General features: G+C 53.9%; 1 protein-coding gene across 2 annotated transcripts in view; it reads right to left on the bottom strand.

The window, feature by feature from the left end:
• Nucleotides 1-18,335, bottom strand: part of Lasp1 (LIM and SH3 protein 1) — a 39,462-nt gene extending 21,127 nt beyond the window's left edge. The window contains exons 1-3 of one of the 2 annotated variants that reach the window (XM_050156700.1): nt 18,126-18,335; nt 11,659-11,753; nt 2,585-2,669 (exon numbers count right to left, since the gene is read on the bottom strand). In XM_050156700.1, the coding sequence (XP_050012657.1) occupies nt 2,585-2,669; nt 11,659-11,753; nt 18,126-18,194 (249 nt within the window). In that variant the 5' untranslated portion in view covers nt 18,195-18,335. Of the gene's footprint in view, nt 1-2,584; nt 2,670-11,658; nt 11,754-18,125 lie in introns of those variants that run through there. The other variant, XM_050156702.1, reaches the window with a different exon arrangement.
• Nucleotides 18,336-18,817: the final 482 nt, after the last annotated feature.

Genomic DNA, 18,817 nt, shown 5'->3' with positions numbered 1-18,817 from the left:
AGCTGGTCAGTGGTGGCGCATGCCTTTAATCTCAGCACTAGGGGAGGCAGAGGCAGGCGGATCTCTGTGAGTTCAAGCAGCCTGATCTACAGAGTTAGTGTCAGGACAGGCTTCAAAGCTAGAGAAACCTTGTGTCGGAAAAACAAAACAAAACACCAACAACCAGAGAGGGAGCCCCTCAAAAGGAGAAATTTTCCCTTTTTGACATCATGCATGTTTGTGAAGACTGATGCACACAGATTGTGTGTGTGTGTGTGTGTGTGTGTGTGTGTGTGCAGGCCTGTCCCTTACCAAGAACCTAAAAGAATGACGCTGTTTCTCTTACCCGCAGGAGTCTACACCAGGCCCCTGATATAGTCTAGAGCGTCCAGATCTGTGTTTGGGGAGCAGAACAGCCCTCCCAACAGCAACCCCAGCCCTGGTGCTTACGTAGAAAAGCAGGGGTGGTTAAAGGGCAGGGCTGGCTGGTTCCTGATATCGGCCCCACCCCATAGGGGTCAAATTCCAGAAGAAAAAAGGGCTGAGGGTGAGCTTGGGCTCACAAGGGCAAGGGTGCTGAATCGCTCCTTGGAGCAGGATGTAGAAAGGAAAAGAAAGGTCTCTTGCCTGACCCAGGCACCTGGCCCTCTGACCCCTCTCTTTGCCTACTGGAGGCAGCTGGAGTCTATGCTCTGTCACTTCCCCTGGAACTGCTGGGGACAAGATGCTGCCTGTCCTGTGGAACACCCTGGAGGGCTCACACACTCAAGGCGCCACACCTGTGTGCATGCAGGAAAAGACCAGAGCCCAGACCCTACAACCTGGCTCAGTGTGGCCTGGGACTCTTTGGAGACTCACTTTCCAAGCAGGCACAGGAAGGGAGCTACCTTCCACCTACCCCTGGAGCTGCACCAAGGACAAGAAAGGAGAAGCAACTACACTTGTTAGGTTTCACAAGTTCTCAGCAGCAGTAGAGACTGCTGTGTGTCTTTTAAGAAGGAGGAGACTGTTCCCTTCGTGTAGTGGATGGAAAACAAAGCCGCAGATGTGCTACAACCTACAATCCCAGAACTTGGGAGATGGAGACAGGAGGATAAGAAGTTCAAGGTCACTCTTTTTTCCCCCTCCTAAGACTGTTAAGTGCGTTGGTGTTTTGCCATGGGTGTCAGATCCCCTGGAACTGGAGTTACAGACAGTTGTAAGCTACCACAGGTGCTGGGAATTGAACCCAGGTCTTTTGAAAGAACAACCAGTGCTCTTAACCACTGAACCATCTCTCCAGCCCCTCTACGATTTTTTGTTTTTGGTTTTGTTTTTTTTTTTTTTTTTTTTTTCTCAAGACAGGGTTTCTCTGTGTAGCCCTGGCTGTCCTGGAACTCATAGAGATTCGCCTGCCTCTGCCTTGGTTTTTTTAAGCCAGGTTTCTCTGTAGCTTTGGAGCCTGTCCTGGAACTAGCTCTTGTAGACCAGGCTGGCCTCAAACTCATGGAGATCTGCCTGCCTCTGCCTCCCAAGTGCTGGGATTAAAGGCATGCGCCACCACTGCCCAGCTAGATTTCTTTCTTTTTTTCTTTCCTTCTTCTTCTTCTTCTTCACATTCAATTATATGTAGGTGTATATGTCTCCATGGGGCTATCTGGATGTGAATACAGATATCTGTGGAGGCCAGAGGCTTTGGATCCCCAAGAGCTGGAGTTACACAGGTTGTAATGACATGGCTTCTGAGCTGTCTTTCCACCCCACCCCCGACCCCCCCACCCCCCGCCAAAGGCAATTTTTTTAAAAGGGCTACGTGACATAATCATCTCAAAACAACAACCAGAACAAAAGAACCACCAAAAACAGTCCTGCGAAGGACGCCACCTCAATTCTCATGGATGAGGAGTGAGTCCTTGTGGCCCAGTTGGCACCACCCTGGGCACCTTGCCAACCCAGCAAATTCCCCTACTTGTATTCTCATTTAATCTTTTAATCCTTGCTGAGGCGGAGAAGGCTGGTTCCAGGCAGGGTTTGTTAATAAGGTCTCAGGGCTCCAGGCCACCCAGCTCACTGTAGCTCAGTAACCCTAAAGAACAGAACCTTTTCTGAGCCAGGGAAGACGATGTCCCCTTCCATACTGTAGGAGCCTGTGCCGCTCAGGAAAGCCAGGCTAAAGAACACGGGCCTCCTCACACTGTCCTCTCTCCTAGGGATGCAAAAGGCATCCAGACATCTGGTTACAGAGGACAGGCTGTGTAACCCACACTGGCAAGTTTCTGGTTGGCTCCAAGCCCTTCTGTGCCAGGTGTGAACGGAGAGGCAGGCAGAGGACAGCTTCCTGGATAAGGCGGGCTGTAGGAACCCTAGCAAAGTCAAACAGATGCCCACATTTCTCCAACCAACTTCAGGTAGGTAGACAGTATCCATCCCTCCCCACCCCCACCCCCCCCACCCCCCGCCCCACAGAAGTCAGGAAGTGTGAAGTAACTGAGGAAAGGTGGGGGTGGGGAGACAGCAGGGCCCAGGATTTCAGCATCTCAGGCCTCACAGAGACCACAGGAGCCCTTGCCCAATCCGGTTACACAGGCCCTCCCCTTCCCCCAGCCACAGAGTGCCCGCCCCTCACCTGACTCTGCAGCTCACTCTGTTGCTTGAGGCGGAGGTTTTCCGGAGTGTCAGCCACCATGGTGAAGGACTGCTTGGGGTAGTGTCTGCCGGACAAAAAAGAAGATCGGACATCACTCTGGGTTTTCCGATCCCTGGACAACCGCTGCCCGCTGAAGGGAGTCAGGAACTTCCCAGACACGGCCTAGGCTAGCTGAGGGGGCAAGACACAGCAGGCCCGAGTGACCCACTGGCAGACTGAACTGTCCAGGGCCACAGGAAGGCTTCTAAGGGTTTCTGATTACCCTTGTTTCAGGTAATCCATGCCTTGGAGTCTCCCATAGAGGATCCCAGGGAGAGGTCACCCAGGAGGAGCCTAGTCAGCTGTGCAGATGGGCACAGGATCAGGACTGACACTAGCGGTGGAGACCAAGCTAGAAGTCTAAACTGGTGTGCCAGGCAGTGGAGACACGCTTTTAGTCCCAGCACTCAGGAGGCAGAGGCAGGAGGATCTCTGTGAGTTCGAGGCCAGCCTGATAAACAGAGTGAGTTACAGGACAGCCAGGGCTACACAGAGACCCTGTCTGGAAAACGAGAGACAGAGAGAGAGAGAGAATACGTGTCCAACATGGTATTTCAAGGGGCTGATAGCGTCCAAATCACAGGGTAGCTGGGAAGATCAGCTTGTGGCTAGTCACACTCCAGTGACAGGTAACAGCTGTTAATATTGTCCTGCGCTCGGGGCTTATGTGAGTTAGTTTATCAAACTCGCTGTTACTTCATGAACTGCTGTCACCGTCCTCTGACAGACAGAGCAGAGGCTAGAGAGGCTGAACAGTACAGCCTAAACACACAGAAATGGGTCAGAAGTCTGACCCCGAGAAAACGGTCCCTTAGAGGTGGCCCAGAAGCCAGCCTGCAAGGACCTGAAGGTAAATGTCCTTACTGACAGAGGTAACAGTGTGGTACTGGTGCTTGCCACTCAGCAGTCTGAGTTCATGCGTTCATCACACCGCCACTCTCTCCTCCAGTTCTCCACGAAGGGAGGAAAGGGTTTTTGATCACTTGTCTATTGATTGATCTAAGCTTTCCAGAACAGCGGTTGAAGCTCAACAAATACTTGAGAGAACAAATGTCACGCCAGGTGTTGAAGCTGGGCCAGGACTAGAGAACTCCTCCACAACCTCCTGTGTCACAGTGAGGTGCTGACAGGCCATGATCTGTGTCTGGTGCTGGAATGTGATAGGTAGGGTCCACATGGACCTCACCCATCTCAGGGACCGGTGGGTGGCTGCTCCAAGCAAGAACTGTATTGACAAGTCTGACTTGGACGTATTTAGCTCTGGGTGAGTGCACGTATCACAGCAGTGACCAGTAAAGAGCCCCTGACTCACAGGCAACCAAGCACCAGGTAAGAAAGAGACAGACGGCCCAGTGGGGCCTTTTTCTAGATATGACCTATGCAGGCTGGCCGACATGCTCACAGCCAAGTCATAAACTCTTCTCGTCCTTACGGATATCCTCCAATCCATTTTGTCTATTGACTACCATCCTCCGTGAAACCAGCAACCCAGGTCATGAACTGCTGCATGCTGGATGCTTTAGCCAAACCCAGCATGTTCTCCAGTCACCTGTACCAAAATATGACATGCCCCTGGGCCACTCTGGATAGAGGACAACCAAAGAAGGTGTGTCTAGAAGGGACACAGTCTAGAAGGGACACAGTGACAGGCTCCGTTTCTGTGTGACCATCTTCACCCCCCTTGCTGATGTCACTGTCCTAGGCCTAGGTGATGCCCATGTGGGTCCTGGCCATCCATCCCAGTTAGCCAGAGGAGGGAGATGATGGGAAAAGCAAACACAGGTGCCCGCAGCCGGCAGCTGGCATGGCTGTGGATGAAGGCAGGCAAAGGCAAGGTCCCACCCCCAGGTCTGGCCCAGTGCCTTGCAGCCAGGCCACCCACAGCTCAGGAGGCCATCCAAAAATTCCTGCTCCTGCCCAGGGCCAGGAGGATCAAGCAGGATTCTATTCCTAGAGACGAGAAGTGAACAGAAGCGAGCTGTCTGGGTCCTGAGCGCCTGGGAGGTAAGACTGCAGAAAGGACCCGCCACACAAACTGGGCCCACGCTGAAGGGAAGCGGGACACAAACCAGGGTGAGCGGGGCATCTGTCAGTAGAGATGCACACAGCAGAAATAGGGGATCCAGGATCCAGGCAGCTCCGGCCAGCTGGGAAGGGTCAAGTCTGAGAACCAGCTAGCATTCTCTTTCTGAGGGGCAGAGTGGAGGTGGCCTGGAAGGAGAAGGCAGGAACCCAACAAGCACACAGCCACAGAAGCCCACCCACAACCCTGTGCGTTGTTCTTGTTTGACCAAATGCACAGACTTAAGGCAGAAAGCCATCTCTATCGGCCCAGGGATAACCAGACACGTGCAGACAGTCACACCCCCTCCCTAGTTCTGCAGCTTCCTGTACACACAGCATCCTCCTTGGGAGTGATTAACACATAGGTGTGTCCTCTGAACTGAAAAGCATTTTCTGGACATGGAGCTGGCAGCTGTGGACCCTCCATGTTCACATGGCTCCTCCACTCACCCTGTCCCTCTGCTACACCCTGTACCCCATCAGAAGATACAAGGAGCCCCTCCAACAAGCACCAAATGCTTCGCTCTGGATGGGATTGGGGGTACTTCAGCACCTCTTTGTAGCCACCCCCTAGAGCAGGAATATTAATGGGGGGGGGGGCTACATGTGGATTCCGGAGTGCTAGGGACAGGAAAGGACTTTAATCCTGTATCACTGCTAGCGGATTAAGGAGCTCCAGACAGTACAGTGGGCGGCTACACCCAACCCCAGGGCTCCACAAGGATGCCACTGCATTCCTCCTGATGGGTTAGCCCAGTCCCCTCCCCACAGCCCCCAACCCTGGGTGAGACAACCCTGCCTTTCCCTTCTCCTGCTAGCTGCTGTGCTTCAGGTTCCCATGGCAACCTCATCCTCAGCTCCAGGCAGGAGAGCAGAGAAAGGGAGAGAGGAAGGAGGGAGAGAGAGGTCTATGGGGTATGGGGGCAGGGGAAGACAGACAGCAAGAGTATCCTCAACCCAGAAGATGCCCAAGGGGCCTGGGCTGGTTTCTTGTAGACAGCTGTGCTCAGGTTTGTTTCTAGAATGCAGGACACCAGAGCCCCAGCGCAGCCCCTCCCCCAACATGGTGGTCTTTGAAGAGGGCTCCAAACGACCCTCCAGAAACCATGGCTAGGATTCTACTTTTCTCCTCCTTCTCCGACCCGGGATGAAGTCACCTTTCACCTTCAGATTCAGGGGGGTGGGGGTGAGACAGGAGCACACCAGTGTGGAAGACCACAAGACCCCCCACCCCAGCCACATCTCCAGGCTACAACAGAAACAAAATGAGAGGCAGTGTAAAGGTACAGAGGCAGAGCTGAGGCCGTAGAGCACAGCTGCTTTGTCCCTTCCTGGGCTAGCCCCTTGTCAATCATTCCCAGAGACTGGTGCCTTCGCGAGCCAATGACAGCTCTGGCGGAGGTGGGAGGTGGGAGAAAGGACACATAGAGAGGCCAATAGGACAGGAAGCTGGGTTGGGAGGGACAAGGCATCCAGGAAGATGAAAGCAGGAAAAAGCCTGTGGTATCCAGAAGGTAGTTAGGGAGCTGGGCAGCTGCTTGGGGGCGGGAATGGGGAGACATAGACACAGCCGCCACAAGTTCACGGCTCAGCTCCTCCACAGTCTGTCAGGTGCACAACCCTCCTCAAATACCCAACGAGGCTGGAAAGGGCAGGCATCACCTGGATGCTAACTTTGCATACAAACTGAGGCTTGGAGTTGAGGAGAGAGACTTTGTTTGGCGTACTGTCCTCTGCCCCACAGCTGCCTGGCCAGCTGAGGGCATGCAGACCTGTTAGGGCAGATGGTTCTGGTCCGGCTCCAGCTCCCAGAGCTCTGTGAAAGCTATCATAGGCAAGGTGGCTGCCAAACACTGTTTCACCCTTCAGGCCCAGCCTATTTCCCAGTCTGACTTTTGAAACCCTTGAGAGGACAACGACCCAAGGCATCAGAAGTGGCCTCCATCTCAGGCAACGAGGACCTAAGACACTCTTCCACGGCAGGAAAACACCTCAAGATGACGGGGGTGTGTGGGACAGCGTGGGCAAGAGTTGTATCCCAGAGACTGAACAAGGATAGGCCACAGACTCTCAATGCCCAGCTCCCCATTTTTGCAGGGAGCATCATCCCTTCTAGGCTGGGACCTCTTCAAAAACCACAGCTTTGTGTTCAAAGAGAGGAGTAAAAATACATCAGGAGAATACAAGGAACTTTGGTTTTTACCAAAAGGAAGGAGAGAAGAAAAAGGCCTTAACATCCGGCCTCTGGCTCCTCCCAAAGCCCCTGCTGGGAACACTGCCCTAAGCAGGCAGAGAGGGCGGGTTCCATTAGCCCTGATTCTTACCAGCTACCCCCCCAACCCTCACATCCCCACACCCCAGCCTACAGGACTGAAGTGTTAGGGGTAGGAAAGAAACAAGGAGGCATTGTTTGGCCAGAGGGTCCAAGTGAGCAATCGAGAAGATGAAGGGTAGCCTGGAGAGAGAGCTCAGGCTTGGCGGACAGAGTGAAACCCCGCATCCTTTCCATGCTTTTTTCATTCACTAACAACTTTAAACAATGGCCATACTTTTCTCTTAAAGAGAAAAAACTGTGCCAAGCTAAGTAAGGCGTGGACATATTGGGCCTCAAATTCCTTATCAATAAAAATGGGGCTTTGGGAGAGAAAGTGGTCCCCATGATTAAGGCCCTGACTGTCTACGTGAGGGGAAGTGTGGCAGAGAGTGTGGCTTGATGGCTGCATTTGACACTCTGTCTCCCTGTTTCTGCCGGCCTCCTTCACCCCCAAATATACCACACACACCCCTCACCCCTGTTTCTCCCAGATCCCCAACACATTTGATTCAATTTTCCCAGTACGAAGCAGAGAATTTGGGGGAGGTAGGCAAGCCTGAGATGCCACCAATGCCCCCCACCAGGGCCATCATAGCGAGGCATAGGACCCCATGCGGAAAGAGAGAACCCACTCCTGCACGTCACCCATCAAGCTCTACCCGAGTGCACTGGCGTGTGATTGCCGGCACTCAGACCTGCACCTCTCCCCTTAAAACACACACACACACACACACACACACACACACACACAGTTCAAGGTCATCCTTGGCTACACAGGTAGCCAGCCTGGGCTACCTGATACTGTTTCACAGACACTGGGATTGGGATCCGGATGCTAGTATAGAGTGACTGGATCCTACTGCCAGTTTCGACCCTGGAAACGGGTAGAGTCACAGTCCCCAGCTGGAAGGACATCTCCACTCTGCTCAACTTAGCCCCTCACCCCACAGTTCAGGTAAACTGAATCAGGAACCCAGATTTCTGCGGTCACTCTGAGGGGAAAGGTTCTACAGAGGTCTCACTTCCTTTCCTAGCCTACAAGCTGGCCTGCAGGTCCCCAAAGTAATTAGTTCCCATTGTCACCCCAACCCCAGCCCTGACCTCCACACTCTGTGGCTTCTTTGCATAGAACCAGCGGGAGGAAAAAGGTTTGCAGGAGCCAGGGTTCCGATGATGATGATGATGATGATCCAGTTTACAAAGCAAATAATCCAGGGCATAAATATTTCTCTAGCCAACAAAGCGGGCCCACTCCACCCACCTGGAAGCTTTATGAAAGAACAGGTGAGCAGGCACCTTGGGCTGCTGTACAGGCAGGAGTGTGCCCCACCCCCACCCCCCAGTGAAGAGCTGACTTGCAGGAATCTCAGTGGGAGCCCAGAGGGTGCCCAGCGGAGGGTGCAGGGCCACTCCAGGACAGTGTGTAACTGCATGACTGTGGCTCACCACACCAGGCAGGCTGGCTGCAAGCACTAGCCTGTGTCCATGCCCTTGCCTCGGCCTCAAACACATCGCTGCAAGGAGAGAAATAGAGCCCTTTCCACTGTTCAGTCACTTTCTAAGACTTTGGAAAGGCAGAAGGGACACGCGGCTTTCTTCCCTCATTTCCTCGTCTTCCACAGGAGCCTAAGCTGCCCCCAGGCTGACACTAGCCAGGAATAGGCACACAGAAATTCTCTGCACACCAGATTCAGCCCACCCTCCCTGGGTGGCCTAGAGCCTTGGCAAAGTGCCAAGAGATGTCACCTGGTCCTGTGTGTCCCCACCCTAGCCAGGCTTAGTCCGGTGGAGGGGAATAGCACCCTGCAACAGGAGGCCTACCCTGGGGCCCACGGACACACCCAGGACCGAAAGGAGTCCGGCGGCAGCATGAAGGAGGGAACTAGTCCCCAGAAGTCCTGAGATTCAGGAACCTGAAATGTACATGGGCTCAGAGTCAGCTGGAAATGGGAGAGAATAAAGTGACCATTTGACCCAGGGCCTTGCACACAGCAGGAATCTGGTCTAGGGCAGGGGAAGCCCTAGTTCAGACAGGTGCAGGGGCCACCTATCTGTGTTTGGCCAGGGACAAGGAGCTCAGCAGACAGCTCCACAGACACAAAGTCAGCAGGGTGCAGCAGCCAAGAGGCTGATGTAGCTGGGATGATGTGCAGCACAGCTGAGACACAAGCATGCCAGCACACACACAAGCTTGCACACATGCCAGCACACATACAAGCATGCAGGCATGCCAGCACACACACAAGCATGCAGGCATGCCAGCACACACACAAGCATGCATGCATGCCAGCACACACACAAGCATGCAGGCATGCCAACACACACAAGCATGCATGCATGCCAACACACACACAAGCATGCATGCATGCCAACACACACACAAGCTTGCACGCATGCCAGCACACACACAAGCATGCAGGCACACCAACACACAAACAAGCATGCAGGCACGCCAGCACACACACAAACATGCAGGCATGCCAATGCACAAGCATGCACGCATGCCAACACACAAGACTCAGTGCAGGTCCTTTCCAACAAACACCACTGGGCCAGTGGTCAAAGGTCACCTATACAGGGCTGAAGTTAGGGGAGACAGCAACCTGCTCCCTAGCTGATTGTCAGGAAGGGGATAGGGCTGGTGACTGGCCAAGCAGGGAAGACTTCAGCTCCTGCTTCTCCCAGAACCCCAAAGGCTTCAGGCTCTCCTCCTCTCCGATTTGCTGCCCGTCTCCCCCAAGAAGACTAAGCTAGAACTCTGGTACCAGGGCTACAGACATTCTGGTAGAAAGCATTGTCTCTCCAGAGCTCACCGGGCAACAAGTAAACTCTCTAGAGAAGAGAGCGGACAGCTACAGCCTGGGCTCACAGAAGCTCAGTCAGACTTCTGGGAAGTAGAGGTCCGCCCAGAAGATGCCCGCAAAGGAGCCTGGCAGACCAGTCTGAAGCAGTCCAGCACCCAAAGAGTTAAGTGCCCTGGTTTTTCTGAACCCCACCCCACTCCCCAAAGGAGGGAGGAAGTGGCAGAGAATCAGGGTTTGTGTGAGCCCTTAAGAATTCAAAGAATGTCCCATTTCCCTTGGGGCTGGGAGGGCTGGGGGGCTGGGTAGGCCAAGGAGCCAAAGAAATCAGGAGAGAACTAAGGGGCCAAAAAATCTGTGGGCCTTCCTCTACTCAAATCCACCATGGCCTGGGCCTTTAGAAGGAACAATTGTCACGCTGCCTCTTGAGTTTGAGATTTTATCAGAAATCAGGTTCCCAGCACCTGTGACAGGTTGGCATACAGCAGAGGGCAGGCAACAAGTGTCTGGTGAGTGTTCAAGCCCCCAAGGTCCTTGGGCCAAGAAGATGGGGCATATGGTCTATCCTCAAAGAGACAAATCTCCAGTTTCCCTTTGGGTAAACTTTGGCTAAGGAGAATTCAATTAGGAGACCAGCTGGTCATGGTGAAGCGTGTTTAGAAACCCACACATCTGGAGGGGAAGGCGTGGGGAACAGGAGTTTAAGGTTATCTATCCTCAGCTACGTAACTAGTCTAGACTAGCCTGGAATATATGAGACAAAGGAGTACAGAAACTTAATTGATTACTGATCTTGCCACCTACCTCAAAGCCCAGCCCTTGCAAGCGGCCTGAGGTCAGCTGCTGCACCCGCTCTGGACCTAACACCGAGGTTGCGTTTGCTACTCATGAGTCCCCTTAGAGACGGAGTTTCAACCCTATCTCCTCCTGGATGGTGTCCCTCTAGGGTGGGAGACAGTGGCCTCTCTCCCCAAGCCCTGCATCCAGTTGGCCCACAATACAGGATTCTATATAAGGAACAGAACCCAAGCTAGCAACTCTCAGAATAAAGGACAATGTCAGGCCACACCCTTCTCCGTCTCAGTTACGACAAGGGGACTGAAGAAGTGGCTCAGTGTTTAAGATCACTGGCTGCTTTTGCAGAGGGCCTGGGTTCAGTTTGCAGCACCCACATAGAGGCTCACAACCACCTATAACTCCAGTTCCAGAGGATCTAATGCCCTCTTCTGGTCTCCATGGATACCAGGCACACAAGTGGTATCATACATATATGCAGATAAAACATTCATATACATAAAATCAATGAACAAATCTTTTATGTTTTTGCATTCTCAAAAACAAAGAAAAAAAAGAAAAAAAAAGGAAAAAAAATCAAAAACAAAGAAAAGAAGCAAGAGGTCTATAGAACCTTCTAGAAGGGACAATAGAGAAAAGAACCACCCAATGAGAGAAAGCCAAGGGGAGACTCACACTCCCAAGCCTGGATACAATGCAACAGGCACAGGACAGACCTCTTAATCCCTGCCGTCCCCTTTGCACAACAGGGTACAATGGAAGCAGCCCACTGGCTTTACAGCTCAGAGGCGGTCTACAAGCCAGCCTCACGTTAGCCTTGCCAGGTGATCCTGGGAAAGTCCCCTCCTGCCCCGAGCGTGCCTGTTTTCTTATCCGTAAAATGGGGACAAAACATTCTGCTATGAAGGGACAATGTGATCACAATCTATCAAGTAGGGTGTGCAAGTGCTACAATGTCACCTTTAGCTATCAGAAGGGAAAGGAGAGCTTGGGAGGGAAGTCATGTGCCCGGAAAACTCCTACGTCCCCCTGAAACTCACGCATTGCAGTAGGGCTTCTTCTCGTAGCCCTTGTAGTTCTTCATGTTCAGGGTCATCTTGCAGATCTCGCAGTGAAAGCATGCTTTATGCCAGAACTGGGCGGGAACAGAAGGGAGATGTGATTGTTAGACAGCAGCACTTCCCTAGGCACGGGCACTCAAGTTCTCCGCCCAGGTAGGACCCATGCCCAAGGCTGTAGGAACACCTGGGGAAGCTGGGTGGTGGTGCGCATCTTTAATCCCCGGGACTCAAGAGGCAGAGGATCTCTGAATTCCAGGCCAGCCTGGTCTACAGAGTGGAAAGTTCCAGAACAGTCAGGGCTACACCAAGAAACCCTGCCTTTAAAAAAAACAACAACAAAAAACAAACAAATAAAAAAAACACCACCTGGTGAACAGGGCCATTTCAGGTCACAGGCTCCGGCAGCTGACACTCTCCTCCCCCCATCACGTCCCACCAGGCAATTACGTAGCTGTCTGGACAGCGAGTAGATCAGATCCGAGAGTAAGGGGCGGGAAGGGGGGGGGGAACCCAGTCATGAAGGAGATAGCAGTCCCCAGAAAGACCATCTCCACTTCCCCAGACCAGACCAGAATCGGATGGGCCTCATTGATTATGCAAAGCGGCACTCCGTTGCTAAGCAGCAGACTGGGAAGGAGCATGTCCTCTGTTACCAAGCCTGGAGAAGAAAGCCCAGGCAGTGGCACAAAGCCCAGACCAGGGCACACCTAGCCTCCATCTAAGCGGCTGACCCTCTTGAGCTACCCTCCAGGATGCTCCAGCTCAGCTGGCTCTCACTTCCCAAAGGATCCCGACTAGAGGAGCCCCAAGTGCCGCAGCCACACCCACATCCTGTCCAGTGCCGCCTCTCCCACCCCCATCTGGAGAAGGGTGGGAGACACCCTGCAGGGGCAGAAGAGAGCTTTGTCTTCAAGTCCTGCAGCTAGACTCCAGGTGTGTCCACATCACCACCCCACCCCGAGAGCTGGATGACCTTGGCCTCACCCCCGTCCACACCGCACCTGGGAGTCGGATTCTACTTCCTGTCTGAAGAATACAATAATGCCAGTCCTCCCGGGGCTGTTAAAGATTCATGAGAAACCACCTGCCCCCAGCTAAGCACCTGGCACCTCCTTCTTCCGTGCAGGTGCTGGACACTGGAGGCATTCACACAACCCAACTAGAGCTCCCATGTCACATGTACCTGTGACAGAGGAGCAAGCCCGGTAGACCCAGAGTTCTAGAACGGAGCCAGTAAAACTAATCCAGGGTGGTTTGGGGGTAAGGGAGAACCACGCAGAGAGACTCCATTCCAGAATCTAGGCTGGCTGGGCTTTTGGCTGCTTGTATCTGCCTGTCTCAGCAGTCAATGGAGACACTCCCGACCCCCAAAGGAAGTAGCCAGAGGCCAGGGAGGGGCCAGGGAGACCTCAGAAAGTGCCTGAGCAACGGTAAGTCTGACTCCCAGGCATCTGTCAAAGGACTCCGGCAAAGTCCTTTTTAGAACACGTTTCCCAAACTATGAGAGTTTCAGACACTCTTGGAGGAGGGGCCAGAAGAAAGGAAGCTCAGTTGCTGGGACTCCGCCCCTACACCTCAGCACACTTCAACCAGACACCAGGGCTATTTCTGGGGGCAATCGACCTCTATTGGGACATTTTTCCTATCAAGGGGACCTAAAGGGGGGGGGTAATCTAACAGTGAATATTTTCAAGGCGATACAGGAAACGACTCTTAGGGAAGAAAGCCAGCTGTAAGTCTGGAAGTAAAGGGTAGGCTGGTCTGAGCTTGGCCCCACCCCCCACCTGGGTCCACCCTAGAGTCACTGCCTCCACCCCCACCCTCGGTAACTTTCAGAATCTTTACTGTTTGGGGGTTGGTGTCACAGAACCCCAACATAAAAACCCCCAGAAAAATCACAACAGGGTGGTCCTTCCCCCATAGATTCCCCTGACTGGGAGGCATTGGCAGATTGCCCCAGCTCTGTCACCAGCCAGTCTGCGCCTCTGCCTGCAACGCCCCTGCCTGGGCCCCTGCCTCCCCCACCCCCGCAGGGGCCTGCCAGGAAAAACATTCTGCAGAATCCAGACCATGACCCACTTTCACACAGCAGGCAGGAATACACTGTCCTAGGGCTGGGGACCTCCAAGGCCACCTCCTGTCAGACTCTGGATCAGGAAAGAGATCTCTGGCAGATGGCCAGGCCCTCACCCTAGAGCCAAGCCCTGGGAGGAAGAGCAACACCTGGCCTAGGGTTCCCTCAGGAGACTCCAGGCTGCCCCCAAGAGTTTGCTCCCGTTAGCGGTTTACCCCTAGAGATCCTAAGGGATCCAGTGTTCTCAATGTGATACATCAGTCTGGAACGAGGGAGAGTGGTTATCTGTCCTTTGTTGGGCTGCTCAGGAGAAGAGTAAAAGAAACTCTTTTGAGGATCTGCTGGGTGACTCACCAAGGGAGAACTAACTCCACATCAGTAAAGTAGGGACACACAACAATTATCTCCCCCAGGGACTGTAGGAGAACCAAAAGGCCACTGCTTTGGGGAAGCAGGAAATGGCCATTCATTCAATAATGCTTATGAACCAACTCCAGAATGAGAGAAACTTCATCCCGTCTCTTGTCGGGTATGGGGAAAGGACGCTAAGAGAAGAAAATGGTACTATCCCAAGAGGGCCTAGGAGCCTTAGTTCACAGCCAGAGTGACCGTTTGCAAGGTTGGGACAGGCTTTGCGCATGCGCTCCCGGGATCTGTGCCACACCTGGGGACATCGCTCTCCAAAGGTGTCCCTCGTCACAGGTGATGCTGCTCAGTCAGACCCCAGGCGCCAGGACAACCTCCCTTCCCGTCCTGTCGGAAATGCTGTGTAGGACAGCGATTCCAAAGAAAGACAAGCAGGCCAGCGGGGACAGAAGCCCCCACAAGCATCCCACTCTCTGGAGCCAGACCCTGTGGCTCCAAGGCTGTAGAGGAGGGCAGAGGAGCTTCATTCAGGTCCCTATACCTGCAGCCTGTCACCTGCTCCCTAGGGTGACAGTGACTCAGGGCTGGAGTATGAGACTCCTCCCTTCCTGTAGCCTAGAGTTAGGGTTGATGCTTCTTTAAGGTCACAACACCAGCAGCACTCAGGCTCTGGCCTCCAGCCTAACTCGGCCTCCAGCTTATAAACCCAATGCACTTCTACAGTTCGTTTCTAGTTAACCTGAAGCTTCCTGAGCCACAGCCCTCAGGGTCCCAGGCCCACCACTCATCCCCCCAGACAGGGTTTCACTGCGTAGCTCTGGCTGGCCCAGGAATACACTATGTAGTCCAGACTACTGGCCTCAAAGATAAAATCCTGCACTCACAACTCAGCACTGCAAAAACTGTGTGTGGTAGCAGAACTCATCTGACATCCAGCACCTGGGAGGTAGAGGCAAGAAGAGGTTTGGGAGTTCAAGGATAGCCTGGGCTACATGAGACCCCCCCCCCCCGTCTTTAAAAAAAAAAACTTTGCAAGTCATAGTAACACATGACTGTAATCATTTATGGAGCTGAGGTAGGAGGGTTAAAAAATAAAAGATAAAACTTCAGCTAAAAGGAAGGAGACTGACTGTCCATCAGCCTCCTCCCTCTGGGTGGGGAAGGTCATCAGGAAAGTGACGACACAACACAAAATGGCAAACTTACTTAAAATAGTATGAGAATTTTTTTTTTGCAATTTGAGCAACTTCATTGTATATTTCTCTATCAAGAACTTTGTAATGACACTGTCTTGCCCCAATGTCAAAAGGCAGGACACACTTGCTCCTAGGGCTCAGAGCTTATCTGTCAGAACTACCTTCCTCGAACCCCACCCCCATTTGCCTGACAGCCATTCAGAGCAGGAGGCCCTCTCTATTAGGCCATTCCAAAGCAGCCATCAGTGGGCCTATCCCCTGTCTCCGCTTGTTTTCAGAAGTGGAGGGAGAGAGAAAGTGAGAGAAAGATGTGGCAGATTCTCAACAGTGTAGGTCACTGGATACAAAGTAGGTGTTCAATAAATATTTGCTAAATGAATGAGGTCACCCTGGCTCTCCTTCCTGCTCTAATCCCAGACACCCTCCTTCCTCAAACACCATCACGGGTACTACCTATCTATCCAATCTCTGCTCCGGTACTACGGGTTGGGGACAGAGTGGCTTTCCTTGGTGAGAAAGTTTACCCACTTCTGCCTTTGAAAGATAAGGCTGGGGGAAGAGAAAGACTGCCATCAAGGACACAGCCCTGCTCCAGGAAATCAGACCAGCCCACCTGACTCTCCCACTGTGGAGCAGAAAGGAAGCCTTGGGAAGTTAAGTGGTGACCCTGCCTGTGGGACTGAGCTTTCCCCAAACCCAAGGACTCAGTTCAGCACTCTCCTCCCATCTGTTCTTACTGCCTGGAGGGCACGGAAGGGAGAGAAGGGACAGCAGGATTTTCCAGTGTGTGTGTGTGGGGGGGAAGGTTAGGGGAGAGGCAGATGCCTGTCCGGGGTCACTTCCGCTAGGGGGAGTTCTAAAATCTGGAAGGAATCACCCACTCCCACTTCCCAGGGCAACCCCAACTTAAGTATCCTCTTCTAGCTGGGACACATAGGATCCCTGCCTTTTTCCCACGTGACACAGCACTGAAGGTCTTTACAAGGAGTGTGGCTGGAGTACTGGGCAGAAAAGAGGCCTTGACCACACTCCCTGCACTGCCCACCTCCAAGGCAATGACATCATCAACACACATCTGGTGACAGGGAATACGGAGGCCTGGAACCATTCATAAAGCTCATGGGCACAGACCTGGAGCTAGGACTAAGTCCCCCACTTCCCAGGCTAGCAATCCCTTCCATGGTTCATGGCCTCTTGATGGCCTAGGGAACTGCAAATGCAGGGGTCAAATACCTGACCAGGAACGGCAAAGACCTTCATGTAAGGACAGTTTATCTCTGGAGGTTTGGGTTTTTTTGGGGGGAGGAGGGGGGGGTCTCAATCTAGTAGTAACAAACTCAAGCCCTACCCTCCAGGGGCTAGTACAGTGACTGAGCAGGTGGGCACCTTCCATAAACTCCTCCAAGCCTCCTGTCTGCAAACCCCATGTCACTTTCCTCCAGAAAAAAAGTTCAAATGTTTCAGAACGAGTCGTCGTCCCCCCCCCCCAACCTCCTAACCTGAACTTGGGGGTCAAAGGTTCCTCAGAATGAACTAATCTTAGCCCGGAGAGGAGAGACACAGTATCCAATGAAGTATCCATTTTCAACAAAACTAGATCCCCTCTTTCAGGCGCCGGCCTATCGCCTGTTCAGACATAAAGGTGGGAATAGGTAAACTCCGATTCAGCCTGGGAAGCTAGATACAATGTACCTATGAGGAGCCAAAACCACAGAGGTGTCCCTGTAGAGGGATACACAGAGAAGGAACAAGTTGCCTTAGGCAGAAGGGTCCTACCTCAAACTATACCGGAAACACCCAGATCTATTCTTCAGTCCCCCTTGCAAAAGTGTAATGGCAACCAGATGAACGAGTCCAGCCTGGGCTGGGGACGTGTAAGAGCCCCTAGGGGGCAGCTAATTTCCAGAAGGTTACCCTCTCCCCACGCTTAAAAAAAAAATCCCCCTTTCCTTGGCTTCCCCAGAAGTCAGCCAATCCCACCCTCCATCGATGAAACCAGCTCCGAAAAGTTAGCTCTTTGTTCTCCAAGCTGGTCTCCTGGCTGAGCGCAATTTCAGATTTCGGAGAAGCGTCCTCTCCAACCCTCCCAACCCCAGCACCCAACCCCGCCCAGCTCCTGCTGGGCTGCCCAGCACCCAGAGTGGCTTGCAATTTGAATTGGGGATTGGGAAAGCTATGAAGAAGGTCTGCGGGTTCCCCAACCACGGAACCAGGAAGGGGGGCAGTCCAGTAGGTCGTTCAAAAGAGGGGGGTCTCGAAATGAGATTCCAGTCCTGCCCCTAAGTCCTTTTCACCACAATTGGCACTCGTTGGCCGATGGACCCGACGCAGCTTTCAGGCCAGGAAGCCGGACAACCAAAGCCCAAGCCCGAAGGGTTGTGCTGGCCCCAGCCTCCGCCCCGCCCCCGCCGCCCCCTCCCCCCCACCCACCCCAGCGCCCCGCGCTTCCGCCTACTTGGCGCTGGGCGCCGCGGGGAAAGGGAGCGGCCGTCTCCTCTCTCACTCCCGGCCCCGGAGGGGCGGGACTGCACCTCTAACCTCCAGCACACACCCCAACGATCCGGGTTCCCTGATGCCCCAATACACAGAGCCCACCCACCCTTCTCCAGCGGTGGACTGCCCACCGCCTCGCTTGGATTTCCCGGGTTCCAGACTGGGGTCTGTGCCCGCACCCCAAGTCACCTCCCGCCTTCTTTCCCTGCTCAGGGGATCACAGGGAAGAGCCCACAAGGACCCCGTCCCTCCTTCCTTCCCCGATTAAGAGCTGCACTGGAACTGCCTAGCCCGCGGCGCCGGGTGCCGGAGCTCACCTTATCCAGACAGTTCACCTTCTCCGTGGGATACACGATCTTGCCGCACCGGGCGCAGTTAGGGTTCATGGTTCCGGAGAAAGACTGGGGCGGGGATGCCCGAGATCGCGTGCGTTCCCTTTTCCTTGGGCGAGCAGTTGGGAGGCGGCGGCTGCAACTGTGCAGGCGACGGCGACTGGAACTGGGGAACTGGCCTCCGCCTCCGCCCTCCTTCCCCTAATAAACACGGTGGGGAGGAGGGGCTGCACTGGCTGGGGCGGGGACGCGCCTCGGACGCGGAAAGGGGCGCGCGCGACGAGGCGCGCTCCCCGGGCGACGTGGGGCTGCGTGGGGGCGGGTTCCGGGGAGGGCTGCAGGACGTGGGTGCTGAAGCCCCTAAGTCCCTGGGTTCCCGCGCCCCTAGGCTCCCCGACTGACGGCAACCCCTGGCCACGGCCCTTCCCCCCGTTGAAGACACGTACGCCACTGCGGCAAAGCCAGATCTCCCGTGAGAGAGCCGACCCCACGCACCCGACAAGGGTGGGGATGATACGGATTCTCCAGATTCGGGGACTTTCTTTATACCAGTGGGTACCCAGGATGAACCTGCGGGGAACCCCACCTGCTCCGCCCCGTGCCCCAGCTAGTTCCCTTCCCGCCCACGTCTTCCCCTACATTGGTACCTGCCCCTTTCCCTTTGGACTCAGTGCGTC

This window comes from Alexandromys fortis, unplaced genomic scaffold (genome assembly GCF_014885135.2).
Source record: "Alexandromys fortis isolate MF-2015 unplaced genomic scaffold, M_Fortis_MF-2015_v1.1 scaffold_31, whole genome shotgun sequence".
Classification (NCBI taxonomy): domain Eukaryota; kingdom Metazoa; phylum Chordata; class Mammalia; order Rodentia; family Cricetidae; genus Alexandromys; species Alexandromys fortis.
Note: the sequence above shows the minus strand (reverse complement) of the source record. Positions and strands in the feature narration are given on the sequence as shown.